Genomic DNA, 25,082 nt, shown 5'->3' on the forward strand with positions numbered 1-25,082 from the left:
GCTGAGCATTCATACTATAACATATAACAAGTACACTTTTATTTAAAACAGCCTAGAATCTAGTTTCTATCACAAAGCTGTCTTACACAGAAACTGAGGGTATAACTCATATTTTTAAATTGAGAAAGTACGCAAATTATGCCCAACAAGCCAAGGAAAAGGCTTTTCTGGTCTAGTGTGTTGAATGGGGTCCTAGAACTAAAGACTTACTCTTAAGCCCTCTATTGTTGACAGGTGACAGGTTAGTTTATTGTTGGCTTCCAAGTCTTGCTCACTGACCAGTCAGATGGGTGTAACTGAATGCTACTTTGAAGGATGTGGTTAACTATTTTGACAGGCCAGGTGTTTTGGGGGGGAGGTTGGGTTTTTTTATTGCAGTGGGCTAGTCTTGACTAACACCTGAGCTCCCACTCAGCTGCTTGCTCACTCCCTGCAGCTGGGCAGGGAGAGAAAATAGAAGGAATGGGTGAGAAACCTTCCAGGTCAAGAAAAGACAGGGAAATAACTTACCAATCACCACTGAGGGCAAAACAAACTTGACTTAAGAAAAATTAGTTTTGTTGCCAATTGAAATAGATATTTAATTACTCATTCAGGTAGTGGGAAACAAACAAGTATGAACACCTTTCTCTACCCTTTCCCAAGCTCAACTTCACTCCTTTGGTTTCGCTTGGAAAAGGTGATACAGACCTCTGCTTTTCCCCCCTTTCCTCTCCCCCCTCTCCTCCTCCTCCCTTGATAATTACTGGTTGAAATATTTAAAGTTAAGGACTATACTTCTGTAAGGCACACATTGTTCCCCTATACTCTGACCTGCATGATGTGCCCAATAGTAATTAGTATTAGGTGTTGGGGGGTGTGGGGTGGAAATTGAAAAAGTCTGTAGATGGAAATTAGTCAGTACATATGAATAAGAGAGCTTTCCTTCTTGCTTCAGGTAATTAGTAGTTAGTTAACAACCACAAATATGCATATATTCGTGCCCCTAAATCCTTTTTAAAAGCGTACACTTGGGTGTTGTGTAGAGGTGTATCCAGGTCTATATCTGTACTCCTTTAAACATCATGCTGATTGTGGCTTCAAGTAGTATCTTCTATTAAAAGATACATTACTATGTTTGCTCAGGTTGATGTGATAGCTGCATGTCATAAGACAGTAGGATCATAGGTGGAAGTAGTGATCTTCTGTTATAATAGAAGTTAAAATGGAATCTCTAGAAGACAGTAGAGACAGTATTTCAACAGAAAATATTTCAACAGCAAATACTGTTGACGGCATAATAACAACTGTTGTTTTTTCTTCTAGGTATTAAAATGGGTTGAAGAAGCTGTTCAAGCCTCCAAAGTGCATCTCTTGTCTACAGACCATTTGACAATGGCTGTAAATACTTGGCAGATCCCTTTTGATCCAAGTCTGAAAGAGGTTACAGTGTCTTTGAGTGGTCCTTCACCAGCAATTGAAATTCATGATCCATTAGGTGAAGTATTTTATACCTGCTTTTGTAATAACAAGAAGAGGCGAATGAAAAAAAAACAAATCTCTACTGCTTCAAATAGGGAAACATTCTAAAATACTTGCACATTCTGAAAACCAGTATCAGTGTTTCAGGATATTTTAAATTTTGTTTTATTTTTAAAATATAGGAACTTTGGATATTTGCACTACTGCCATTTAAGTTAATCCAGGAGTTCCAATTCTTTGACTTGGAGGAGACTGGAAATCTCCCTGTTCTGACTATTTCATTTCAGCTCCATCTACTTTCTTACTGTTTGTCCTTGTATTCCAAATTTCTGAACACTTTTGTTTTTCATGTATTTATGTAGTCACTGAACCATTGTTTAAGGGTTATACATGGTGGTTGTATTTTATGTGGTGAAAGGTAAACTGAGCTCCAGCCTCTTTGAACCCTAATCAAACCCTGACTTGTGTCCATCTTTAGCTGAACCATGTGTGAGAATGTAATGGCAGAATTGGATATTAATTTGTAATTGAAGGAATTTTTTTAACAAATTTAATGTTTGTTGTTATGTTGATGCTTTAGGAACTGGCAATAAATTCAGATCGTACTTCATCTTCTTTGACTGGCTATTGGCGAAGGTTATAGCTTAAATTTTGTTGTCTTTGAAATATTTTATGCATTAAACGAGTTTCCTGCAATATAGCCTGGTCTGTTCTCCACTGAGGCATTCTTGTTTGTTTTCAGGAAAGAAATTTGCTCATACTGTGTCTCTTCAAACCATGATAATGCACAATCCTGGGTGCAACTGTCAAGCTTAGCTGAAGTTGACCCCATCTGATGTTTTCCTTAGCTGAAGTTGACACCTTGTCTATATGTTTTCCTTTCTTTTTGGTCAGCTCCATGCACATAAATCCAAATAGTTTCACTGAAGTTAGTTGGGCCATATCCAAAAAGGCCTTACAAATTGATGATGAGACATCCCATTCTCAGCTTCAGCTTTCCCTTTAGCGCTGATGGTACTTCATAGTTAGCCTTGAGGAAGAAAAATGCCTCTATAGAGAACCAGTTCCTGCACACAACCATCATATATTTGTATGTACAGGTCTACATATAAGGTGTGGTGCAGTATGAAAATTTACACTCTTTAATGAATGTCTAGCAGGCTGCTAATACCCTGTGAAGATTTTGTATGTGTTCCTTCTTTTAGTCACAGGCTTATGCCCCTCTGCCAGGAGAACCTGGCTTGTCAGTACTTTTACTGTGGAATTTATCTTGCTTGAAATAAGTCTAGAGGGTGGAAGAGTAAGTGGGCTGGCTGTTAGGTTAGGGCAAGTCTAAGATATCCTTCCAGGGAGTTTGCTTCTGTGCTGCCTTTTTTCACTGAAAGTGGAATATTTTCTGTGAATAAGACAAGTTATTTTTCTTACAGCTGGGTTTCCCACAGCTGTATTGCTGCAGGCTGTATCAATTTTCCCAAGTGAATGAAAAGAGTGAAAATAAATGAGCATTCTTACTATTTTAGCAAAGTATTACAGGGAATTTTGACTGTGGTAAATTGTCATTCACTGCTAAGTAGTAAGTCAAGTCCCAAAAATGCATCAGTACAGAACAATAATACTGTAGTTACTCCCTGGTTTGTTTTTTGTTTTTTGGTTTTTTTAGGCAAGCAGATCAGTAAAGGATCAGGACTGAATGAATTGCTGAATATCCATAACTCTGCAAAGGTAGTAAATGTCAAAGATCCAGAGCCTGGAACATGGATAATTAAGGTAAAATTATTGCAGAAATTATGTATAACTTGTCCTATAGCTTAAAAGAGGTTGTATACTGACTTACTACATTTAACATAGATATTTATCGATAAGTTTGTTTTATAATAAATATCCTTTCTGACCTATATGTTGTGACTTATTTAGAAGCAGTAGTACACAACCCTTGTCACCATAGTAACATATTAACTGTTACTATCTTACATCAAATTCTTGGCCCATTCTTTCCTTTGGATGGCAAGAAGATGAAGTGAGTACCAAAATTCTGGAGGGGTGCTTTGGTAGGGTCTTTGCTGTGTGTAACACGTTTGGAAGATGGGGAGAGGGAGACAATGTGCACATTTCAGGCCAGAGATTATATTAGTAGGATCTCAAAGTCAATAAATATATATTCAATTTGAAATCCTTATCAGTAAAGTATTTAAATACTACAGTATGGTAAATGCACCCTAAAGGAATTGGAAATGTTAAGAAGTTAAGATCAAAATGATCAGCATTTATACCCAACAAGAAAGTATCATGAACTCTGCTGAAATGATCTTGAAACTGACTATAGTGACCCCTAGATTAAGCTCCCTATGTGAAAGGTTGCTACTCCTACAATGGAATGTAGGACAATTCCTTGAGTTTTCCTGAAGGATCCTTACACTGGTCACTGTACTGAAAGAGATGAAGAGCAATCATACCTGCTGGTTGTGACAGTTGTAACAATCAACCAGCTCCTGGTTAATGATAGATTAACATACTTGTTTCTGAAATGAAAGAGCAAAATATCTTAGTGAGGAAAGGGCCACTTGGAGCTATGGTTCTAGAGGATTTTCTCTGGGTGGCAGTGCTAGTTCAACTGTTTGCTGTTGGACTCAAGTGAGTGCTGTATCATGGTTGTGAGGCATGTGGTAAAAACGTGTAATGGGAATAACCTCCAAAAGCACTTATGACCTGCTGTTACACCAAAGACTGTGGGGCTATGAGCTGAAGCCAGTGTAGGTAATAACTTTACCATTCATAGATCAGTAAATGTATGCGTAAAACAGGTATAAGTCAGGAACTGAAAGTGGATTGTTTAGACTACCCTTAACCCTAATTTGGCAGAGATTAAAGTTAATACAGTTTAGCAGGCCAAAAACTTGCATACCTGAAACTGTAACAGGAAAAAGGGATAAGCAAGAGCACTCTTACTATAATATGGTAAATTCTGAGACACCTTAAAATCTGTGCAAGGCTTAACTGTTTATGTAGAAATCACACTTTTTAACTATGTTTTGTGGACAAATTATCTTCAAACAAATGCAGTTGAATCTGTACCTTGAGTTGGTTTGTAGGGGACAGCATGTTGTGACACAGGTGCTTAGGGTGGGGGAGAGGAAGGAATGCATAATGTTTTCACGTAATCTTTTCAACTCTTGTGTGACTGTGACCTAAATTGACTCATGCTTTGTCTTATTGTTATATACTTTTTTACATAGGTAAAACAGCATGATCTCAGCTTTCTTAAATTGGTGTGGGAAAAAATCATACTGGTATAGGTCCCTTCCAAACGCACTATTCTATTCTAGAAGTGTAAATACTATAGTGTCATTTTTGAGGAAGAAGTCAACTGTGTAAGGTACCTTCATAGCCGCATTCACAATGAAGTATACTGAATGGATGCGTGCTGCATAGGGCTGTGTCCATGACATAAGCACAGAGGAAATTTGAAAATGACTATTAATTCAAATACATCACTGTAGGGACTTACTGATACCGTATTGAACTGGAGCTAGAAAGCATGCTGAGCACAGCAGCTCTGTGGAGAATTGTTCGGATATCTGACAATGCTTCTAGGACCAGAAATGCTGAGCCATGTGGAACTACTTGCATGTGCCTGCACACTGTGTTGCCCAAATTTCTGGATTCTGGTAATTGCTGGAAGAGGAGCTTGTCACTCTTTTAGGCTCAATACGTAATACCTTCCAGTGCTAATAAGGTCTTCAAAAGCTGAGCCTGGCACTCACCATGGTGCAAACTGCCAAATGGCTCAGTTGGAATCAGGCCAGCACGCTCAGCTACATGCAAACCAGTCCTGGCTAAAGCATCAGGCTGATCCTGTAGTGAGGGCCTTTTTTTTGTTTGTTTTTGTTTTTCTAAAATCAGCGTAATGCTGTCTCCAGTTCTGTAGAGAATAAGGTATTAAAATGTAAGCATTTTGGGTTAAAAAACAGCCCAAAAAACAGTATAGAAAACAGTTGAAATATTGTAATTATGATAACTTCTATGAGTAAACCAGGTCTCAATTAGGCTTGTGCAAAGAGCTTATATAGAAATTTATCACTGGAAGTGCAAGAAGTTGTCATTCTAGTATGACAACAAATCATGGTGACCTAAACAGCATTAGCCACTGCTAAATCAACTGGAGAATTATAAATCCAAGAAGATTTCACCATAATCCACAAGCAAGTGTTGGTGCTCTTTCAATGCTCAGTGGGTTCTTTAAATCCCAGCTTTGAGTAATATAAAATGCATAGTATGCAGTCCAATTGCCTCCTGTGCTGCAGAACACCTCCAGTTGCCTTGAGGTATTAGAATTATGAGGATATCAAATATGGGCATGTATTTTATAACTAAGTTTTCCTTCCAGGTCTGCTTCATTACAGATTTTTCTGAGGAAAAGGTAGCCAAATAGAAGCAAATAGAGGTTGTTTTAATCAGGTAGACATCAATTTGTCATACTGTCTAAATGGCTGTTCCTAGAGAGCTAGTTACAGGAAACAACTGCTTAATATTCATATGCAGCTGTATCAGAGGTGGTTACTAAACTGAAGAAATTGTGTATTTGAAAATGGATCAGATACTACTCCTTAGACATATAAAGTTCAGTGGAATTATTTCATTTTAATACCAATTTTCTTTCACATTGCAAGTCTTGTGTGCTGTATCATCTCACTGGACAAGATATCTGTGTAGGTTCTAATGCAGATTTGCTCTTGGAATAATATAGCTTAGCTATCACTCTTCACAGCCTCTTGATTCTTACACACCCCCCATTCTCTCCCGCTTTGAAATTGTCCATGGTTTTGCCATTGTCAAGTCTGTAAAAATCTAACTCATGTTCAGTACAGTGCAGTAGTGGTGGGGTTTTTTTTGGGTGGTGGCTGTGTTTGTTTTGGCTTCTCCCCTCCCCAACACTCTAAGGGTGCCTGTGCACTCCTGGCAAGTAGCAGCTGTCCTTTTTCTTTCTCAGCACAGAATGATAGAAAGTAATGTAAAGATAAATCGAAATAATTGTAAAATTGAGGACTTGCATAAAAACAACTGTACCTTCAAACAACATGAAGCTCAAACAACATAAAGCTAAGCCTTTTCAAGAGTGGGTGGACAGGTGGGCATTGTGATTATCCCACACACACCTCCCTCCCACCCCACCATTAAACCAGAATGATGACCTGGAGGTGGAGAGTAGAGATGAGAAGTACTTATGCATCCTGTGCTTTCCAATTGAGACCTTGGCTGTGAAAGAAATGAATCATTAATATACAGTATTGATTGAGGCTGGTCTCTATTCACCACTTTTTTCATGAAATGCAGTGCCTATGATGTCTGCACATCCCTCATGGGTAAAATTAGGTTTGTGTATGTTTAAAAAGGGAACTTACTAATAAATGAAAAGGCAAGATAAATTATCGTAGTACTGGAAATAAATTACTTATATATATTATCACTGAAAATTTTACACTAATTTTTCTGTTGACTTGTGTTTCACTTGCTGTTACATAGTATACTTCATAATGGTTAACATCTTAACTTCTGTGTAGTCTCCCATTACAGTAGCAGGCGTGTGACAAGTGGTTGTTGCTCTTGTGTATTTGTGGTGTGATTTATGCCTTGCATCTTTTTGCTGACACTACAATTATAGCGTCCAGTATCTAAAAGTAAAACTTTATTAAAGGCATTTTTACTTGCAACATTTGACATAAGTCTCCTTTCTATCTTTTGGGGTTTTTTTAATGAAAGCTGATTTCTATCTACTGAACTCAGTTGGCTGAATCAGAAACTCTGCAACTCCTGAAATGCTGATTATGCACATGGTCTTTCGATCTGTTGCTTTTTCAGACCTCGAGCAGTGGAAGGCACTCTGTTCGGATCACAGGTCTCAGCACTATTGACTTTCGAGCTGGGTTTTCTAGAAAGCCAACATTAGACTTCAAAAACACATCCAGCAGGCCAGTGCAAGGTTTGTTTCCATTTTAGTCCATGGTAAACAACATACATTTTTGAGCCCACAAAATGAAGTAGAACTGTGTAATGGTCTCTCTGGTGAACTTTAAATTTGGGGCTGCTGTTGGTTGGTTCTTGGGACTTGACTATGAGAGCACAGCCAACATTCCTGTTTTATCATACTACGGTATAACTTTCTAATTAGCTTTTTTTTTTTCCTTCCCTACAAAAATCTGCGTATTTTTACCTATGAAATGCTTCCAAATTGCCACACTGTTTCTCTTACTTTTGGAGCTTCAGAAAGTCTTTGGCTCTGAGGCACAGTGAGGAGTTAATAAAGAGGCTGCTATTTCAGAAACACCTGTTGGAAATCAGTAATTTAAACCCTAATCAGTGTTGTGTCTCTTGACAGCTAATAAGCAGAGCACAGCTTGGTTTTTTGCTGCTTAGTATGTAAAAGCTGAAGCTGAATGGTGCATTCATGGGGTAGTGAGCCATACATATGGAATTTAACTCTTAATTTTTAATTGTTTATTTTTTTTAGCACTTAAAATAGCATGTTTCTGTTTTTCTAGGGATTCCTACCTTCGTGCTGCTAAATACCACTGGGATCTTTCTTCCAGCTAGAGTAGACAGACTGGAACTTCTGAGTATTACAGGGGAACTTCTTAAAACCTTGCCTGTGAAATACTATCCTGACAGAAAGCCCTATGGACTGTGGAATATTTCTGACTTCATTCCACCAGATGAAGCCTTTTTTGTTAAAATAATGGGCTATGACAAGAATGATTACCTTTTTCAGAGAGTTTCAAGTGTTTCATTTTCTAGTATAACTCCTGGTAAGAGATATTAGCCTGTCTTGAATTTGTATTTCTTGTATCTAAGTAAGTTAAAATTGGTATCTAGTATTTTTTTTTTTTTCAGACATACAAGTACTTTCTGTGCTGTTTCCTTAAAGAGTTCTATCTCTACATTGTGATGGAAAGCTAATGTTATTTAGTAGCTATAACTCAGTCAAAACCTGAATATTCCTTCAATAAAAGGAAAAGATACAAGGTACATTCATAACTACCAATAATCTTTTGGGGAATATTTTCTTTCTTCAGACGCTCCAAAAGTTACAATGCCCACCAAGACTCCAGGGTATTATTTACAACCAGGGTCTGTTCCTTGCCATGTAGAAAGTCTTATACCTTTTACTCAGCGTTTTACTAAAAGTGGAGTAAAACTAGGAGTGGATCAGTTCTTTAAGTAAGTATTGATTTATATTTTTTCTTTTTTTCCCCAATGTTGTTTTATTTCTGATTTATAGTCTGTGATTTCCATTTATTATTTACTGTTATATACTGCTCATATCCTGTTACTTCCATTCTGTTATTTTTGCTGATACTCACTATGGAGGATATATGCATAAATGTTTCAGGAGGGTGTATAATACATATTGATGATGAGAACTTATGGATCTTGCCAAAATCCCTTTCTAATGTGTATTCTTAAATTGTGATAAACTGTAATTTATATCTATATTTCTTAAAAATTTTGTATAGTGTGGTAGCTAGTTTTATTGGTGTTTCATTTTTTATCTTTTTCTTTGGAGCATACCACCACCCCCACCCCCCCACTGCACAGATGATTATGTAACATACATTCTAGCATTCAGTAGTAGGTACATGACTACCAAAATAAATATACTGAGACACTCCTTTGTACACTGGCAGCGTGAAATACTGCCGCTTTTTTAATTATTATTTTTAATGAGGTGTCATTTACCTTTACTTATTCCCAGCACACACTTAAGCAGCTCTTTCCATTTTATAGTTATCAAAGCATCCACTTCTATCCCTTGCTTTTCACATATCTGGCACCTTTATGATTATGCTGCTTTTTTTATTTTTGTATTACAGACCAGGTGAATGAACAGCTTACTCAAGTTATTTTAATGAAATATTTCTCAAGCCAAGTATTACTGATCACATTTAAATAGGCTCTAATTTGTCTTGTCTGTGTTTTGTTAGTATCGAAGTTCCATACAGGACTTGTCCAGCTTATTAGTTTAATGCAGATTTGAGCTGTATTACTGAGTTTGAGTTTTGGTGGCAAGATTTTGTCTTCAGTCATTTTTTTTATTTTATTTTATAATACATATTCAAGAAGTAAATGGTTTCTATGTTGAGTATTATTTCTCTGTCTTGACAGTTGACTATGTGAAAATACCATTCAGATGAATATTCATTGTGCTCTTAAAGTGAACATACCCAGAATTTGTTTTTGGTTGTTTTTGTTTTTTTTTTTTTTTTCTATTCTGATTTCAGAGTTACCATGAGCTATAGTAATAATTGCTAATTTTAAATGAGTAACTTGTAGGAAAAAAAATTCTCTAAAATTGCAGCAGCTTTGTTTTTCTAGATTTCTGCATCTTGTCATGGTCTAGTAAGAAAATTTGGATGTCCATTAACATCCTAGTGTATTTCTGAGAAGTCTGATTTAGGTGAGCAAAACCAGTAGTAAGCATCTCATTTCAGTGAGAAACCAGCAGGAACTGAGCACTAATATGTCTTTAATATCCATGGGTTTTAAAATTAATTGTAAATGCCAGATCACACCCACCTTGCAGAGGTCAGAATCAGAAAAATAATGTATAAAATTCTGACAAGAAAGGGCAATCTGTGTAGTTAATTAAAATAATAACTATAAAAATAATTTGAAAACCCCACTCTGAATCAACTGATATTTGAGGTTGTTAGTCAAGTCCAGTATCCGGTTCGCTAAACCATGCAGGACATATTCCTCCAAACTATGTGTTAACTAGTGCAGTACAAATGAATGTGATGTTTTAGATCAATCATCTGAGCCACAGCCCGCTGCTGGTACCCTCCCAGGTGAAAATGTGATATGGAGTTTGGTGGTTTATGGTGAGGTTAGCTATGACATGAATGTCACTGTGCTGTCTGCCAGTGTTTATACAGCTACTAATAATGTAGTTAGGGTTGAAAAGGATCTTAAGATCATCAGTTTCCAGCCCCCCTGCCATGGTCAGGGACGCTTCACGCTAAACCATGTCACCCAAGGCTTTGTCCAATCTGGCCTTGGACAAATAACTAGGATGCAACTTGGCTAAGGGGACATGTTTATATTTTCCAAATCAACTAGGTAAACACATTGATCAGTCAATTGCATAATTGTAAAATGATTTGGGTAAATAAAGGACTTTGCTGCTGAGTTGTCCCAATAATAAATGTTACAAAGGGCTGTGTGCAGTTGCTGCTTTTTAGAGTCAGTGGCAAAGTGTGCAGCAAATGTCCTGAGGTGTGTGTTTGTCATTGCTGCCATCATTGCATCTAAATTTTATATCTATTTTCTAATAGACCACTGCAGGTCTCTGTTTGCCAAGCTTTTCCACTGGAACATTTCCTTTGATGCTTCTATTCTCAAGGCTTCCACGTTAGACATCTGGTCTATAGCAAAAGTCAGGAATGAAGAATAGGATTACATAACTTCATTTTTAATATACATTCCATGAAAAGGAAATTTCTTTCTTTTTACTTGGAAGAAACATTACTTTAATCTTTAGTGTTGGCAGTTATTGCCATGTCCATTTGCCGTTACTGCACTGTAAGAAGTCATAGATTTGATTTATGATATGTTACTAGGGTAAGTGTGAAGTAAGAGAGAATAAGTAGGAAGCTATTTAAGGTCACTATATAAAGTTTTCATTTATGGTGTAGTTGGATTGTCTGTCTTATGGTGCTACAGCGTTGAACTTTCATGCATATTCCAAGTCTCTTTCTCTTGTTCTTTTTATATTCTTTAAGGATTTGATTTATCTATCTATTCAGACAAACAAGAGACTTAAAGGGTTCACTAATTCTGTGTTTTCCCATAACGAAGCAATTACTTGCCAAAGCTATCGCGGCTATTTCTGTTCTCATCAGTTTTGTTTATATGCCATAGCAACAGGCCACACGGAGTGCTGGGACACTGCAGAACAACCACTGTTTTTCTCATTTATGACATTATCTGTGTGTCTGTTGCACCATTAGTTGTATAACATGTGGGTTTGAATCTTGAGAATCTGTAAGAGCATGTGTTTTTAGGCACTTGTAACCACCAGTCAATGTAGTTATACTTTTATCTTCTTGACTTTGACATTGTATGTGGTACATGGTGGTATTGCCTATCAGCTTGGCCTTGCAGTGTTATATAGAAAAGCTGCAAGTATTTAAATAAATTCCTGTTAATACTTCCTTGTTCACATTTCTTCCCCATTTTCTGTCTTGAATTCATCAATTCTGTGTTGTGATGGTTTTTTTCTATGACTAGACAATCATTGTGCAGAATATTAGATGATCATAATTATTGCTGGTAGTTAATTTCAGGGATGCAGCCAGCAGAGCACTGGTCAGAGTCATCTTCATACGGTTACTTCATAATTTTTTGCATTGTAAATGTTTGTGATGGAGGTAGTCCCTGCAGTTTATAAAGTACAGAAATCTCTCTTGATGTAGTCACCTTGTAAGAAGGTAGATGCTTCCCTCTCCACTGTATAAGCATAATAGTAGATTTGCATATGGGGGAAAGCAGATTGTATCTGGTAGAGGATGAGTTGTCTTTACGTATAGCCACTATATGTATCTCTGAGTTTGAAAAACTCAAAGATGAACCGTTGTTACCCTTACTAGTAAGAGCCACTGGTTTAGTACCACATATTGGCGCTAGGTAGGAATTTGTTGGTATTAAGGAAAGGTATTTTCTCAAACAGTAAAATAACAAGTATGAGCAGCTGAGTGGCTGCAGTTACAGTGGTTTTGGTTATTGTGTGATAACTGTTGACGTATGTCAAAGGCATGTTTGTAGATATGCATTTAAGACATTCTGCCAAAACCTTTCTTAATACTTCTATACATTGTCAAGCTGTTTATGTTGTGAAAATCTCCTGTGTCTATAGTCAGGGAACTAGGTTCTAGTACTTTTTGATTCTTTCAGGAATTTAGCGATTATGCCTTTTTTTTTACCCCCCAGAGAATCGTCTAGTATGAGTTGGGAAATTGCCAAGGTCTCTTTGTCTGATGAAGGTTTTTATGAATGTATGGCAACTAGCAGTGCAGGAACTGGACGTGCACAGACATTTTTGGATGTATCAGGTGGGTAGTAGTCCATCCTTCTACACTGAAGTACATTGTGCTGGAACACTTATCAGAGAGCAATGTCACTGAATAAAATACATTTCAAATTCTGAGTATATTTTTTATTAAATTGTATTTAATAAAACATATGTTAGTATGTTTAATATTTTCTCACTCATGTACAAAAGTATGCTGATTGTTTATTCAGCCTGTTTTATATATTCCCTTGCATATGTTTTGATTAATTTCTACTATTAGTTGGACTAGATATTGCTTGTAAAGAAGAAATTGAAATCTTAGATCTTGATTATTTTCACTTTTATTTCAAGCTGTAGCAATTATACGTTTACTTGATTGTATGTATGTATTATCTGATAGATGAATAATTACTGAAGTTGCATTTGAAAATCTGGTGTATTTTTTAAAAGAACAGTTCACTAAATTATTGGAAATCTCTTATCTATTACTTTGAAATTTTAAAAAGTGAATTAAATGAGGAATAAATTGGGCTAATCAGGAAGAATATTTTGAATAAATTGTAATATTTAGTTGCTAGTCTTAAGATGGCTAACAGTCATTATCTATCCAATAGGTAATTTTTATTAACTTTCTTGAAAATTTATTTTAAAATGTTCCTAACTTCATAAAAATCTCAATTTAAAGGACAATTACTTATAAATCTGATCATCCATTTAATATGAATTAATGTGCCTTGTATGTTAAAGCAGTTTCAAAGCATAAAGCACTGATATTTCACTTGTTAAGGGAGAGGTAATTTTTATTATGTAAGTTAATGACCTGTTCAGACTCAGAGTGCTAACAAATTATTCCCTAGTAATTATTACTGAAAGTTATCTGTGGCAAGAGAATCATTCCTGAAAAGTGAATAGTGTCATCCTGATCAAGTTTTGAGCATTAAAAGTTGGAGTGGGAAGAAGGGAGAGAGTTGGCCTTCTGTGAATGCAAGTGGAGAGCTAAACTGCTTGTGTACCTGTCAGTCTGATCACTGGGAAACATGGATGCCAACTATTGCCTGCAGCTTATGATGTTGGGAGTTTTAATTGCAGATCTGCTAGAAATGTTTCCCAAATTAAAACAACAGGCTTTACTTAATGCAGTTAATCCTTTTCTCTGTCAGAGGAATTTAGTTTAATTAACTGTAAACCAAGATGCATTACAAACACAGGTGGAGAAAACATAAAACCAGGCATGGTCTTGAACTACTCCAGCAGACACTAGTGATCTGCAGGAAGATGACTTGCAGCAAAAATTAAGAAGAAAATCGTGCTTATGCATGTGGGTGGGTGGATGAAAACCTTGTCTGTTACTATAGCAAATTTCATCACTTAAGTTTTCACAGTTGCAATGTGGTCTTGGGGGAAGGGAAAAATAATTTGTTTTGAGAAAAAAAATCTGGTTTGTATAGCCTTCTGTTTGTTGATCAGACATCTGTCATGCAGAAGTGTAAACTATTGCTCTTGACTAGGGAAAAGAGTGGAGCTGAGTCAGTTAATTTAGTGGCAGTGAGGGTAGTAGAGCTCAGAATGACTACTTGAATTCAGACTTGAGGTTTTATATAATAGCTAAAAGTTGAAGTCTTGTATTCTTAGGGACTGTCATGATAGGAGAAAGGGTAATGGGTTAAAACTTAAACAGGAGAAGTTTAGATTGGATATAAGGAGGAAGTTCTTTCCTGTAAGGGTGGTGAGGCACTGGAATAGGATGCCCAGGGAGGTTGTGAATGCTCCATCCCTGGCAGTGTTCAAGGCCAGGTTGGACGAGGCCTTGGGTGATATGGTTTAGAGCGAGGTGTCCCTGCCCATGGCAGGGGGGTTGGAACTTGATGAACTTAAGGTCCTTTCCAACCCTAACTACTCTATGATTCTATGATATTATCTCCTCTAGTAGCTAATTCAGGTTAATTAACCTATATTATGAAGCACAGAATCATAAAACAATTTAGGCTAGAGGGACCTTTAGAAGATACCTAGTCTAACTCATAGCTCAAAGCAGAAGTGTTCTGAACTTGATTGCACTTCTCAGGAATCTCTCAATTCAAACCTCCAAGGGGAGAGATTTCACAAGTTCCATGGGCAGCGTTCAGTGCTTAACTACCCCCACTAGGAAAATATTTTGCACATCTGGTCAGAATTTCCCGTGCTGAGTATTATGTTACGACCACAGACTCTCATCTTCTCCCCCCCTCCCCTTTTTTTTCTTTCCCCCCCTCATTTTAACCTAAGAAGTAGTTGAAGAGGGTGGCTATCCCTTCATCTTCCCTTTTTCCAGGTAAAGATGTTCCTCAGACTGCAGTATTAGCAAATCCAGTATCATTGATTCCATGCAAGGCAAAGTCTGTAGAGAAATGGCCCTCTTAGACCATGTGGTAAATTTGAGAAGAGGAATATCCTTTTAGTCATGTAAAGTACTCAAGCAGAATGGAACAGTAATATCATTAATGTCCTAGCTCTAAAGCCCCACTTTATATTTGGGCTACAAAAACCCTTTAGGTGGACAGTATTCCTATATGCTTCTTTCAAATCATGCTTTGGAGGACAAGAAATCTTATATATTGCCCCAGAAATTGTGGGCACAAAAGATCCTTGGTCTTGGTCTTGAAGTTACAACCATCTTCCTCCTCACAGATGGATGAGAAAGAATCTAAATTTTTTTTCATGTGATATTGGTAGCCCTTGAAAGTCAAGAGTGATGAGGGGAAAAATTTGATAGAGCACTGAGAGATTGACTGAGATTGACTCACAATGTAAACATGAGCAATTAGGTCTATTTTGTGCCTTGCAGAGGATTAATGTGAGGGATTTGCTTTGAAATCCTTGTGTACAAATATTTGGAAGAAAATTAGATGAAATGTCTGCTTTCAGCAAAGTAAACAGTCTTTTCAAGTATTCTTAGCTTGTCCATGTAACAGACAGTATATCACAGATAATCCATTTTGTCAACTGCTGTGTGAAAGGTATTGGAACTGTATCAACATTTCCTAGTTGCTGGAAAAACAAACACTTGAGTTTGACTTCATCCTACTAATATTAAGTCTTTAAAATGCCAAATGGCTTGTTAGCTTGTGCAGGGACCTTAACTGAAGTGCCAGTAAAGAAGTGCTGTAAATTCAGCTTAGAGTTTGGTTGGGGTTTGCTGTGTCTGTGCGCTATTGTGGTAAGAGACTGGTGTAGCCTAAAAGATGTCATGCGCAACCAGAGAGTGATTTTAATTCAGAGGATTTTAGTCCTGTACTGCCTTAATCTCACTCCGAGTTTCTTTAAGTAATTTGGTGGTATGCTTATGGAAAGCATTAGATTTGTCTTTTCTCCCAAAGAAACCAAAACCTGAAGGGCAAGAGAGAAACTCCATTCTCAGTAAGCAGGTGTAGCTTTTCTTCACTCTCCTCTGCATGTGTTGAAATGCAGAGTTTCAGTTCTAAGGGTGACTACTGTTAGGGACTGCGTGCTATAGGGAAGCAGAGCTGCACACGCAGCATGCATAGTGCCAGAACAATATGTTACTATGCAGAGATTTAGCTTGAAGCTTGTGAACCTCATCTGAGACCCCGCATGAGACCTAAATAAGCAGCAGTTATGGCTGCCTCTGAGAACAGGAGTGACATTCACCCTTACTAAATACAGAATCTTTAATTCCCTGTTATCCTTGCTTTTCTTAGGATAAATGTGCTTTAACGTATATTGATAAAAATTTGATCTTGCTCTTACAGCTGTCTTATGTCTGCTAAGGCATCCCACTCAGAATACTATTCATTGTAGATCTTTCTTTTCGTAGAAAACAGTCCCAGTCTGGGGAAAACCAAATAAGGGGGTGGGGGGAGTGGGGGAGAGAGTGAAGTATTTTTTACCAGTTGCAAAATCTCTGTATACTGTATTTATTACCTCCCCTTTTCCTTATCCTATTTGACAAAGTCTTCGATCAGATAAACTTAAAAGAACAGATGTTTCTCTCTCCTTTTGTAGTCTCTTGTAGAAACCATTAGGGAAAGAACTCAATAATGATGCTTAGAGCAGCTGTTAACTTGGTTTTATTGTTACTGTTAGAAGAGCTTGGTAGTAATGAGATTTATTTTTTTTTTTCATACACAAGCCTGTAAAAGTCTAGTGTGTGTTTAGCTCAGATTCCACCATGTGTGGTCACACCTCAGAGATCGGACTCTGGGGCCTGGTGGTGGTTAGTTTTTATCTAATGTGATATAGTTTTGACCTAAATCAGGTGTATTCTTGTGATGTCAGCTCCTGTCAGGTAGCTTAGCATCAGGGAAGGAGGGTGCTGCCCTGGTTCTGTTTCATGGCTTCAGCAATGTGAAATAAAACTCAATATTAAGCCATTTTTTTAATTATTTTTTATTTCCCTTCCCCCCCCCCTCCCCCCCAATGTACTTGAGGTATCAAGAATCCACAAATGAAGCAAAGGTTCTCAAATATTTTTCTCTTATGACTTGGTCTTTATTCTTCCTACACAGAACCTCCACCTGTGATTCAGGTTCCTAACAACGTTACGGTTGTCCCTGGTGAAGGAGCCATCTTGACCTGCCTAACTTTAAGCACAGTGCGTTACAATCTTACCTGGCAGAGAAATGGCAGGGATGTAAGACTGAAGGAACCCCTGCGAATAAGGATGTTGAGTAACTTGTCTTTAGAGGTGAAGACTGTAAAGTTCATGGATGCTGGCGAGTACAGATGCATTGCTTCTAATGAGGGTGGATCTACCACAGCATCAGTTTTCCTTACAGTGCAAGGTAACAAGGAAGATGCATGTTAAATATACTCTGTCATGGTTTATATTTTATTTGCATTGTGAGCTGTCCTCTTAGTAACCATTGATAAAACCACTTGGAGACTGACAAAGCATTACCTAGTTCTTCACTGTTTGAAAATGACAATGGGCATCACCAAACAGCACTAGTGCTTATTTTGCAAGGCTGCTTTATGTTGTCTGTCTCATCTGTGATTTTATCCTTCTCCTTTAACTGTAATTCAACTGTTGTACAAGCAAATGAAGCCTGAAGTAATTTTGTTAGTGTTTCTTTCAGAGTAGAACACAGAAGTATCTACACATGCACGCGCGCACACACCACTCTCCAGTGTCTACAGTCTGCTTCTCAGTAGAGAAAACTTACAGGCTGGCTAGGTGGATTTTAAGGTGTCCCCCTCCCCTGAAACAGTAACTATAGTTATGTGTGTGTAACTAAATTGGTAAAAGTTTCTGTATTAATCTTTATAACAGAGTAATACTTCTGAGTTCTTCTATGCAATGTTATTGTATCTGTTTTATAATGATGTATGAAGAGCTAATCACAATTTCATGAAGCACTAGTTTTTATGAATCCAAGGACTGTATATATGCAGTAGTTTTTCTTAGAACAGATCTGTTTACAATTTGAAAGTACTGCAGGTTTTTCTGTTTGCCTTGGTCAGGTGGAGATGTGATCCTTTGTTTCCTTATTACCTCTCTGTGGGTAAGAAGAAACTAAACTCAATGTTTTTGAAAATAAGAAAAACCCTATTCCGTTTACTTGAATGTGACTGACAGGATATTTGCTTGCTGATAATATTGGGTTATGTTCTATGGGTAGCTTCATTAACTTTGCTGCTGTAATTCTAGTACTTTGTTAACTGAAAAACAGAATTGTGGGGAAAAAAAAAGAAACATTCAATGAGATTGCTTGGCTTAAAATCCTCCAAAACAGAGAAAGGTCAAAAGTAGAGTCATAACACTTACTAATGGGATGTATTTTTTCTTACAGGAAAAGCATGTTGGTTTACCAAGGTGGAATAAGTAGGTGTGCAATCAGTTATGTAGAACCTATTACAAAAAACGGCAGGAATAAAGTGCTTCTTCATTAATCATTTTGAGTTACCATTAGATGGCTACAGCTGAGTTAAATTGTTAAAACAGAGTTAAAACTGCCAAATTTCTAGCAAGGCTGAAGGGGGGGAAGCCATAGGGAAAAAAAAAAGTCAACCCCACCCCCCATGGAAGACTTTGTTTTAAATTCTACAAGATTTTTCCATTAAGGCAGTTACTCAAGCATGTCAAAGGCAGCAATAGAAGCACCTCCCTCACTCGCTCATTCATCTCTTCCTGAGATTTAGATTTTCCTCTCTAATGTCTGTAGACCAGCTGGGAGTTTCAACACAATGACTACTTCTGGCAGGTTTTTGATAATAAAGGTAAATGAAGTTTACTGCTGCTACAGCAAAATACTGAGTTTCAAATCACTTATACATGTAGAATGATTATATCAAATAGTTGTGAATTATGCTTTGGCTGGTACTGGTATTGTTATAGCTTTAAAGCACATCAGAGAGAGCACTCTTGGACATTTTAGACATGCTTAACTGACAGTCTGAGTTGTGTTTTCTTTCATTTATGATGAAAGATGCTTAGAACAGAATAAATATGTAGGCAATGCTAAGATGCAGCTGAATTCAGATTTATGGAATAGTGTCTCTGGAAAAAATAACTTACTGCTAACCTTTCAAATGGCTATACACAGAAGATGAATTGTATCAGAATGGTTGGATGCACTATTATTTGTGATAATTTTAATTTGCTTGGACAAAATGATTTCTATCAGATTTCTGGAGGTATTCTGTGTGATTGTCATGTACAATACAATAGTGCTTGTTAGTATCTAGAGTGGTATTCAAAAAAGCAGTTGTATTTGGCAGCAAAAGAGTAAAGGGTGGTTATATGTAAGAAGCAAAAGCTTTATAGGGTTGTCAGTATTAACATCCTGAAGAGGAAATCTTGAAGTCTTGTTAGTTGATTGAGATGGATTCATGCGTTGTACAGTTGTAAGTAATTCAGAATGTCAAATTAAATTCATATTGAAGCCCTTTATTATTGTTGGAACAATTCCATATAGATTTCTGAATTTTGGATCCTAAACACTACTTTCATCCTCTTTTTCTTTCTGGAGTGGGATTTAAGGCAGAGAACAAACGTTGGTAGCTCTAAAAATAACTTGGCATCTGCTTTACTTGCTTAAGTGGGTTGTAGTGAACCCTTGTTTTGAAAGCTATCAGTCTGATGTTGCTGTTTGTGAAAGGGAACATTCATCTGATTTATTTTTTTTTACCAGCAGCTGAACAAATACAGACTGAGATTTTGAATAAGGGTTGATGATTTCTCTCAGTTGCATGTTCTGTGTTGAGGAGAACATAGTAACTAATTGTTCCACACTAATAATGAGCACGGATAGATGAAGATCCCTTTAAAACTTTTGTCTATTTGTGGCCTGGTGGTATACTGCTCAGTCTGAAAAACCAATTAATGCAGCTTTATAAATTTCAAGGAATAAAAGTTCTTGAGCTATCTAGGCTTGTATTGGTGCTTATTGAGTGCTATGACTAACTTTTAATGTAGACACTCAATTTTGAACATTGTTAAATAGCTTCATAGTATGAATTGTTAAAGTCCTTCCACAGATTGGTCTTACATGGAAACAAATGGTTATTCACTACATTTCAGGTGCTTCATATAATTTGTCAGAAGCCTGGAGGAACATATTGCAGCCATGTGAGGCTAGAGATTGTTCAGGAGCATGAAACATATATAAACTTTTCAATTATATGTTCCACACTGATGCATGAAATTCCATGAGCATGTGAAGTTTTTCTTCCAGTTTGTTACATTCTTGCAGGCAAAATGTGTGTTATATGCATATTTATCAAGTTGAAATAGTATAGCATGTTTTGGTAGCTTTATTTTTTTTCTGGATGTACACATAAGAAGTATTAATTTGTGGCAGATTTTGAGGCATTTAGGCTTTTTTTTTTTAATTGAAATAATGATACAATGTGCATATTAAAGAGATTGATTTGTGGTGGGTTTTGTTTCCTTCCCCCTCCAAGAATTTCAAATACATAATTAAAATTGAGATCCCTCTAATCTGAGTGATGCTAAATGTGCAATATTGTTTTTGCCTGTTTTCTGGTGTAAATAAATAAGAGTAGACAAGGAAGCACTTCTTTTAATGATTGCAACTGTCTTTTACTTCTATAACACAGATGTATAGTATGTAGGAACTTCTATGTCTTTTGTGTGTGTTTATGTTGGTGATTAGGAGAGATGTTTGAGTTTAATAATCTCAGTATACAATGAATTCCATCAGAAGATTAACAAGAAGTGAAGCAACACTGAATATTTGTTCTTATTGGGAGCCATCTAAGGTAACCAAGTGCCAGCTGTTGTGCATTGAGCTCACTGATGAATAGCATGAAGGTCAGCGTACTATTCAGATGTATTTCTTTCTACAAGGAGAATAAAATCATACAAACTGTAGCTGCTGTTCCATTCATAGTGGGTCTCCTTTGCCTGCTTATTTGCCAAATATTTGAAAATGTTTAAATGCAGTCAGTATTGCCAACGCAACTGAAAGGCATTTTTAGTTATTGCTTACAAGTAGTGCTGTTAAATTCAATGAGCTGTGCAAGTGGCTAAGCCACACCTGCAAGTAATAAGCCCTGATGAAGTTTGAAGTTGCCAATGATACCAAACTTAGTGGAGGAGTAGATGTTTTTGGAGAGCCACACTGCAGGGTGACCTGGATAGGCTGGAAAAGTGGGCTAGTAAGAACCTTACCAAGTTCGACAAAGACAAGTGTAGGATCTTGGCACAATCTAAGAGTGCAGCACAGGCTGAGATCTACCTGGCTGGGGAGCAGCTCTCTGGAAAGGGACCTACAGGTCCTGAAGGACAGCAAGCTCAATATGGGTGAACAGTGTGATCCTGAGGCAAAGAAAGTCAACAGGATGCTGGGTTGCACCAACAAAGGTATCACCAGCAGAGATAAAAATGTCGTTATCCCACTTGTCAGGCCACACCTGGAATTCTGTGCTCAATTTTGGTACAGAAAGGGTGTAGACAGTCTGGAGAGGGTACAGGGCAGGGCCACAAAGATGGTCAAAGAACTGGGAAGCCTGCCATGTGACGAAAGTCTGAGAGAACTGCCTTTATTTAGCGTTGGGTAAAGAAGGCTTAGGAGAGACCTTATCATCATGTTCCAGTATTTAGAGGGTGACTACAAAGAAGATGGAGACTCCCTTTTTACAAGGAGTCACATGGAAAAGGTCAGGGGTAATAACTCTCTAGGATTATCTGCCACTCAGGAAAATTAATGAGTGTCACCAAGTTCGTTTGCCTTCTCAATGCAGCCACCATTGGTAAGAGGTTCTTTTATTTTTATTTTGTTTGGTGAAGGTGAACCGATGGGGAAAAAATGTTTGCACTTTGGGCAAATCACTCTTCTGGCCCCATTTACATGAATTGTTCTGGATTGTCTGGGAGGGTTTTTTGAGAGTATTCCCAGGGTAAGATTACCTACAGATCAGTTCAAAAGCAGAAAAGACAAAGTGCTCTCATCCATTTAGAAATACCTTTAAATTTTCCATTTCTTTTAGAAGAATTGTTGCAAATGTAAATAAATAAGTGATGATTAAGGTTTTGTATTTTTTGTAGTATTCAGATTGTCATAGGATGAATTCTTACTCCAAACAATTTAAGTCCTAACTTGATGAAAGATAAAAAAATTAAGTTATTAAACAGAAAATAAGTGTCATGCTTCATAATTTCTGTCATTTGATTTCTTGCTCATTATTTTCTTGCTGCTTTCTCACAAATGTAGGCAAATGTTGCTACAAGGAGTTTTAGAGGAGTAGAACCATAACATTTTTAGAAAATGGTTATTTCTAGATATCTTCTGCCCTACACAAACTTCTGGTTCAAGGCAATATACCATACGGATCTCTTAGAAACTAGCTTCTTGCAGGATACTTGATCTCTGTTACTGTAACAGCTAATAAAAAGCACAAGGAAATACTTAAACTATTAAATGTTGTATTTGTTGCTATAAAAAAGGTGTTGGATTCGTGATCCTTCCAGGGGTGTGCAGTCCTGGGTAATACATAGGAACATAAACAGGTTCAATTTGCACTTCAAGAAAGTGAGCTGTCTCTCTATCATGTGAAGATGGGGATACTTCCACTGAGAAAACCCACTAAGTTTTAGAGGTTGAAGTCCCCTATTTCACTTTCTGTAAAGAACTGGTTTTCAGAGATATTTCTTTATCTGCGGCATTCCACTGCTGCTCTGCTGGAGAAGGAAGCCTGGCTTTTTCATTTTCACTTACAAAGATGTTCAAGTATTTTTTTCCTGAATCTACCAAATTGTAAGGCTGAGTACAAGCCTGAGATAGTGATATGAAGAGGAAGGAGCCCATTTCCTGTCTTTCTGAAGGGAGGTGATTGTAAAGGCTGAGTATATGGTGTGTAGGATGTCAGCTTTCTTTATGGCCTCTTGCTGACAGCTGGTGAATACTTCTCATGTGCTTAATTTTTCCTGGTAGAGTCTGCATGTGGTGAGTGAATGCCAACTTAAAGGAAGTGAAGGGAGGTTATGGAAAATGATTTTGTGAGAAGACTCTGACAAGTATAGCTGCATGTCTTTTGGGGAGTAGCTTTTGACTACAGGGAGAAACTGAGTGGTCCTTCCCTCATGTCTTTCACAGTGCATGTACTTTCTTACTGCTGGGGTGGATGCTGTACAGTATATAACAGCAGACCAACTTGTCCTACCCTGTGGTAGCAAAGAGTGCTATTGACATAGGTGGAATTGCAGCTTGGGCATGCTCTCCAGCTGAACAGCAAGATCCAAATAATGCTTCCCCTCCAGCTTCAAGGAGAGTCTCACAAAAGCAACCATTAATGATACTTCTGCGTCTTGTTTAACAGAGCAGTAATACCATAAGCACACCAATACTGTAACCTGAGAGTTTATTATAAGCAGATCTTTCTATGATTTGTTGTGCAGCATCACCTTTGCAGATTGGCAGGGATGATGCAGGATGGCACTTCCGCATAGTTGTGGATGGATTAGGAAGGAGATCAGTGAGAACTTGGCAGCTAGGTGAGACAGCTGGCAGAGAATGAAGCAAAATAATAAAGTCCAAAGACAATATTTCTTTTTAGTTAGAGTCGCTTGGTTGATGCCAAAAACACTGATGAATGTGACTGGCTGATTAATGTTGAAGGCTACTTTTTGTTTATCCCTATTGAATGTTTTGATCATTATTCATGCTGTAAGAAATCTGTTCTCAGATCGCTATTCAAACAGGAGCCTTTGTCATTTTTTCTGTTTATGTGCAACTTTTCTTCTACACTTCTTTGATTTGGCTTGTGAGCAAAATATAAAACTGAATATTAATTCCAATGCATATTGCTAAAGCGTGATTTAAACTTACTAAAAATCAGATGAATGGAGAATTCATTTTCTGAATGTAATGATAGGTTATATGTATTTATGTTGTTATTTCATAACTTAGGATATAATGTGAATTTTGTGCCTGATCCGACATCAAAGTGGAAATCTACACTCTGGGAGAAATTCTTCATAGCCTCAATCTTCTGTTTCACACTGACATATGTTAATAGCTATCATAATGAGAGAGTAGGATATTTTTTTTTCTCCCCTGTGCTTTCCCAGTATGCACTCTTGACACTAACACAATGTAGGTTTTTAGACAGTTTCAGATCAAAGCCATTTGCTTCCTTTTGTATTTTTCCATGTGGAAAAACTAAGGCATATCCATAAAACAGTACCACAAGACTTTGTAGACATTGCTGTGGTCACACAGAACTTGAGTCAGAAAAGGATTAATTTTTCACACTGACGCTACAGTTCCTGTATTATTAAAAGTAGGGCTTTGTGATAAACATCTGCTCTTGCAGAGTCTTTGTAGATAGCTGCAAAAGTAGGTCAATTCAGACCCTTTTAATGGATGCTAACAATAATGGGTTGTTACTATAGAAAACTGTTAGTGAGCAGGCTGGACACAGAGATGGGGCTGTATCTATTCCTTGCCATTATCTGTGTGCATGTAGCTGTTCTTATTTAGCCTTAGTTAATGAACTGTGTGTCAGTTAACATGTAATCATTCAATTTTCCAAAAATGCTCTTAGTGTAAAAGGCAGAAAAGAATCTTAAGGGTGAACACAAAAATATTGGTAATGGTTCATTGAAATATCGTCTACAAGGTAGCTTTTGGGGGGAAATATTTCTGTTAAGGAAAAAAAAGCATGCATAAAGTATTGGAAAAAAACTTTGGAAATGACTGTTTTGTTAATAAAGGGTGATCTTATTTTTTATAATGTATGAAATAAAAATTTGGTATTTGCTATCCATTTCTTCATGCTTAGTTGAACTGCTTCACATGGCTTTAATGAATATTAGGGCCAAAAACAGTGCTTCAGACCTGGAAATCTTCAAACCAACCGTCTTTCTCAAGCCTTACATGGGATCTACGTTGTGTAATAGGTTTTATTTTACAGCCTTGAATGGGATTGGAGCTGTCAGAAGATTGTGCTTCTCTGGCTCGTGTTACAGATCTTCTTCCCTATGCTATGAAAAACAAAGCAAAAGAAATCATACTGATTTGTCATAAAAGAAAGCCAATTCTGTGTGCCTGCCTTGTTGCAGGCCTTTCAGCAAGAAAACAAGATAGTTAATTAGAGG

At 37.2% G+C, this 25,082-nt stretch overlaps 1 protein-coding gene across 6 annotated transcripts in view; it reads left to right on the forward strand.

The window, feature by feature from the left end:
* HMCN1 (hemicentin 1) overlaps positions 1-25,082 on the forward strand; it is a 193,183-nt gene that overhangs the window by 50,192 nt on the left and 117,909 nt on the right. For 5 of the 6 annotated variants that reach the window (XM_061345729.1, XM_061345728.1, XM_061345730.1 and 2 more), the window contains exons 5-11: positions 1,306-1,477; positions 3,122-3,228; positions 7,318-7,438; positions 7,998-8,261; positions 8,529-8,673; positions 12,442-12,563; positions 17,029-17,304. In XM_061345729.1, coding sequence (XP_061201713.1) covers positions 1,306-1,477; positions 3,122-3,228; positions 7,318-7,438; positions 7,998-8,261; positions 8,529-8,673; positions 12,442-12,563; positions 17,029-17,304 — 1,207 coding nt within the window. The remainder of the gene's footprint in view (positions 1-1,305; positions 1,478-3,121; positions 3,229-7,317; positions 7,439-7,997; positions 8,262-8,528; positions 8,674-12,441; positions 12,564-17,028; positions 17,305-25,082) is intronic. The other variant, XM_061345726.1, reaches the window with a different exon arrangement.

This window comes from Neopsephotus bourkii, unplaced genomic scaffold (assembly GCF_033783945.1).
Source record: "Neopsephotus bourkii isolate Nb327-2 ecotype Australia unplaced genomic scaffold, CSIRO-AGI_Nbou_v1 NB_234, whole genome shotgun sequence".
NCBI lineage: Eukaryota > Metazoa > Chordata > Aves > Psittaciformes > Psittacidae > Neopsephotus > Neopsephotus bourkii.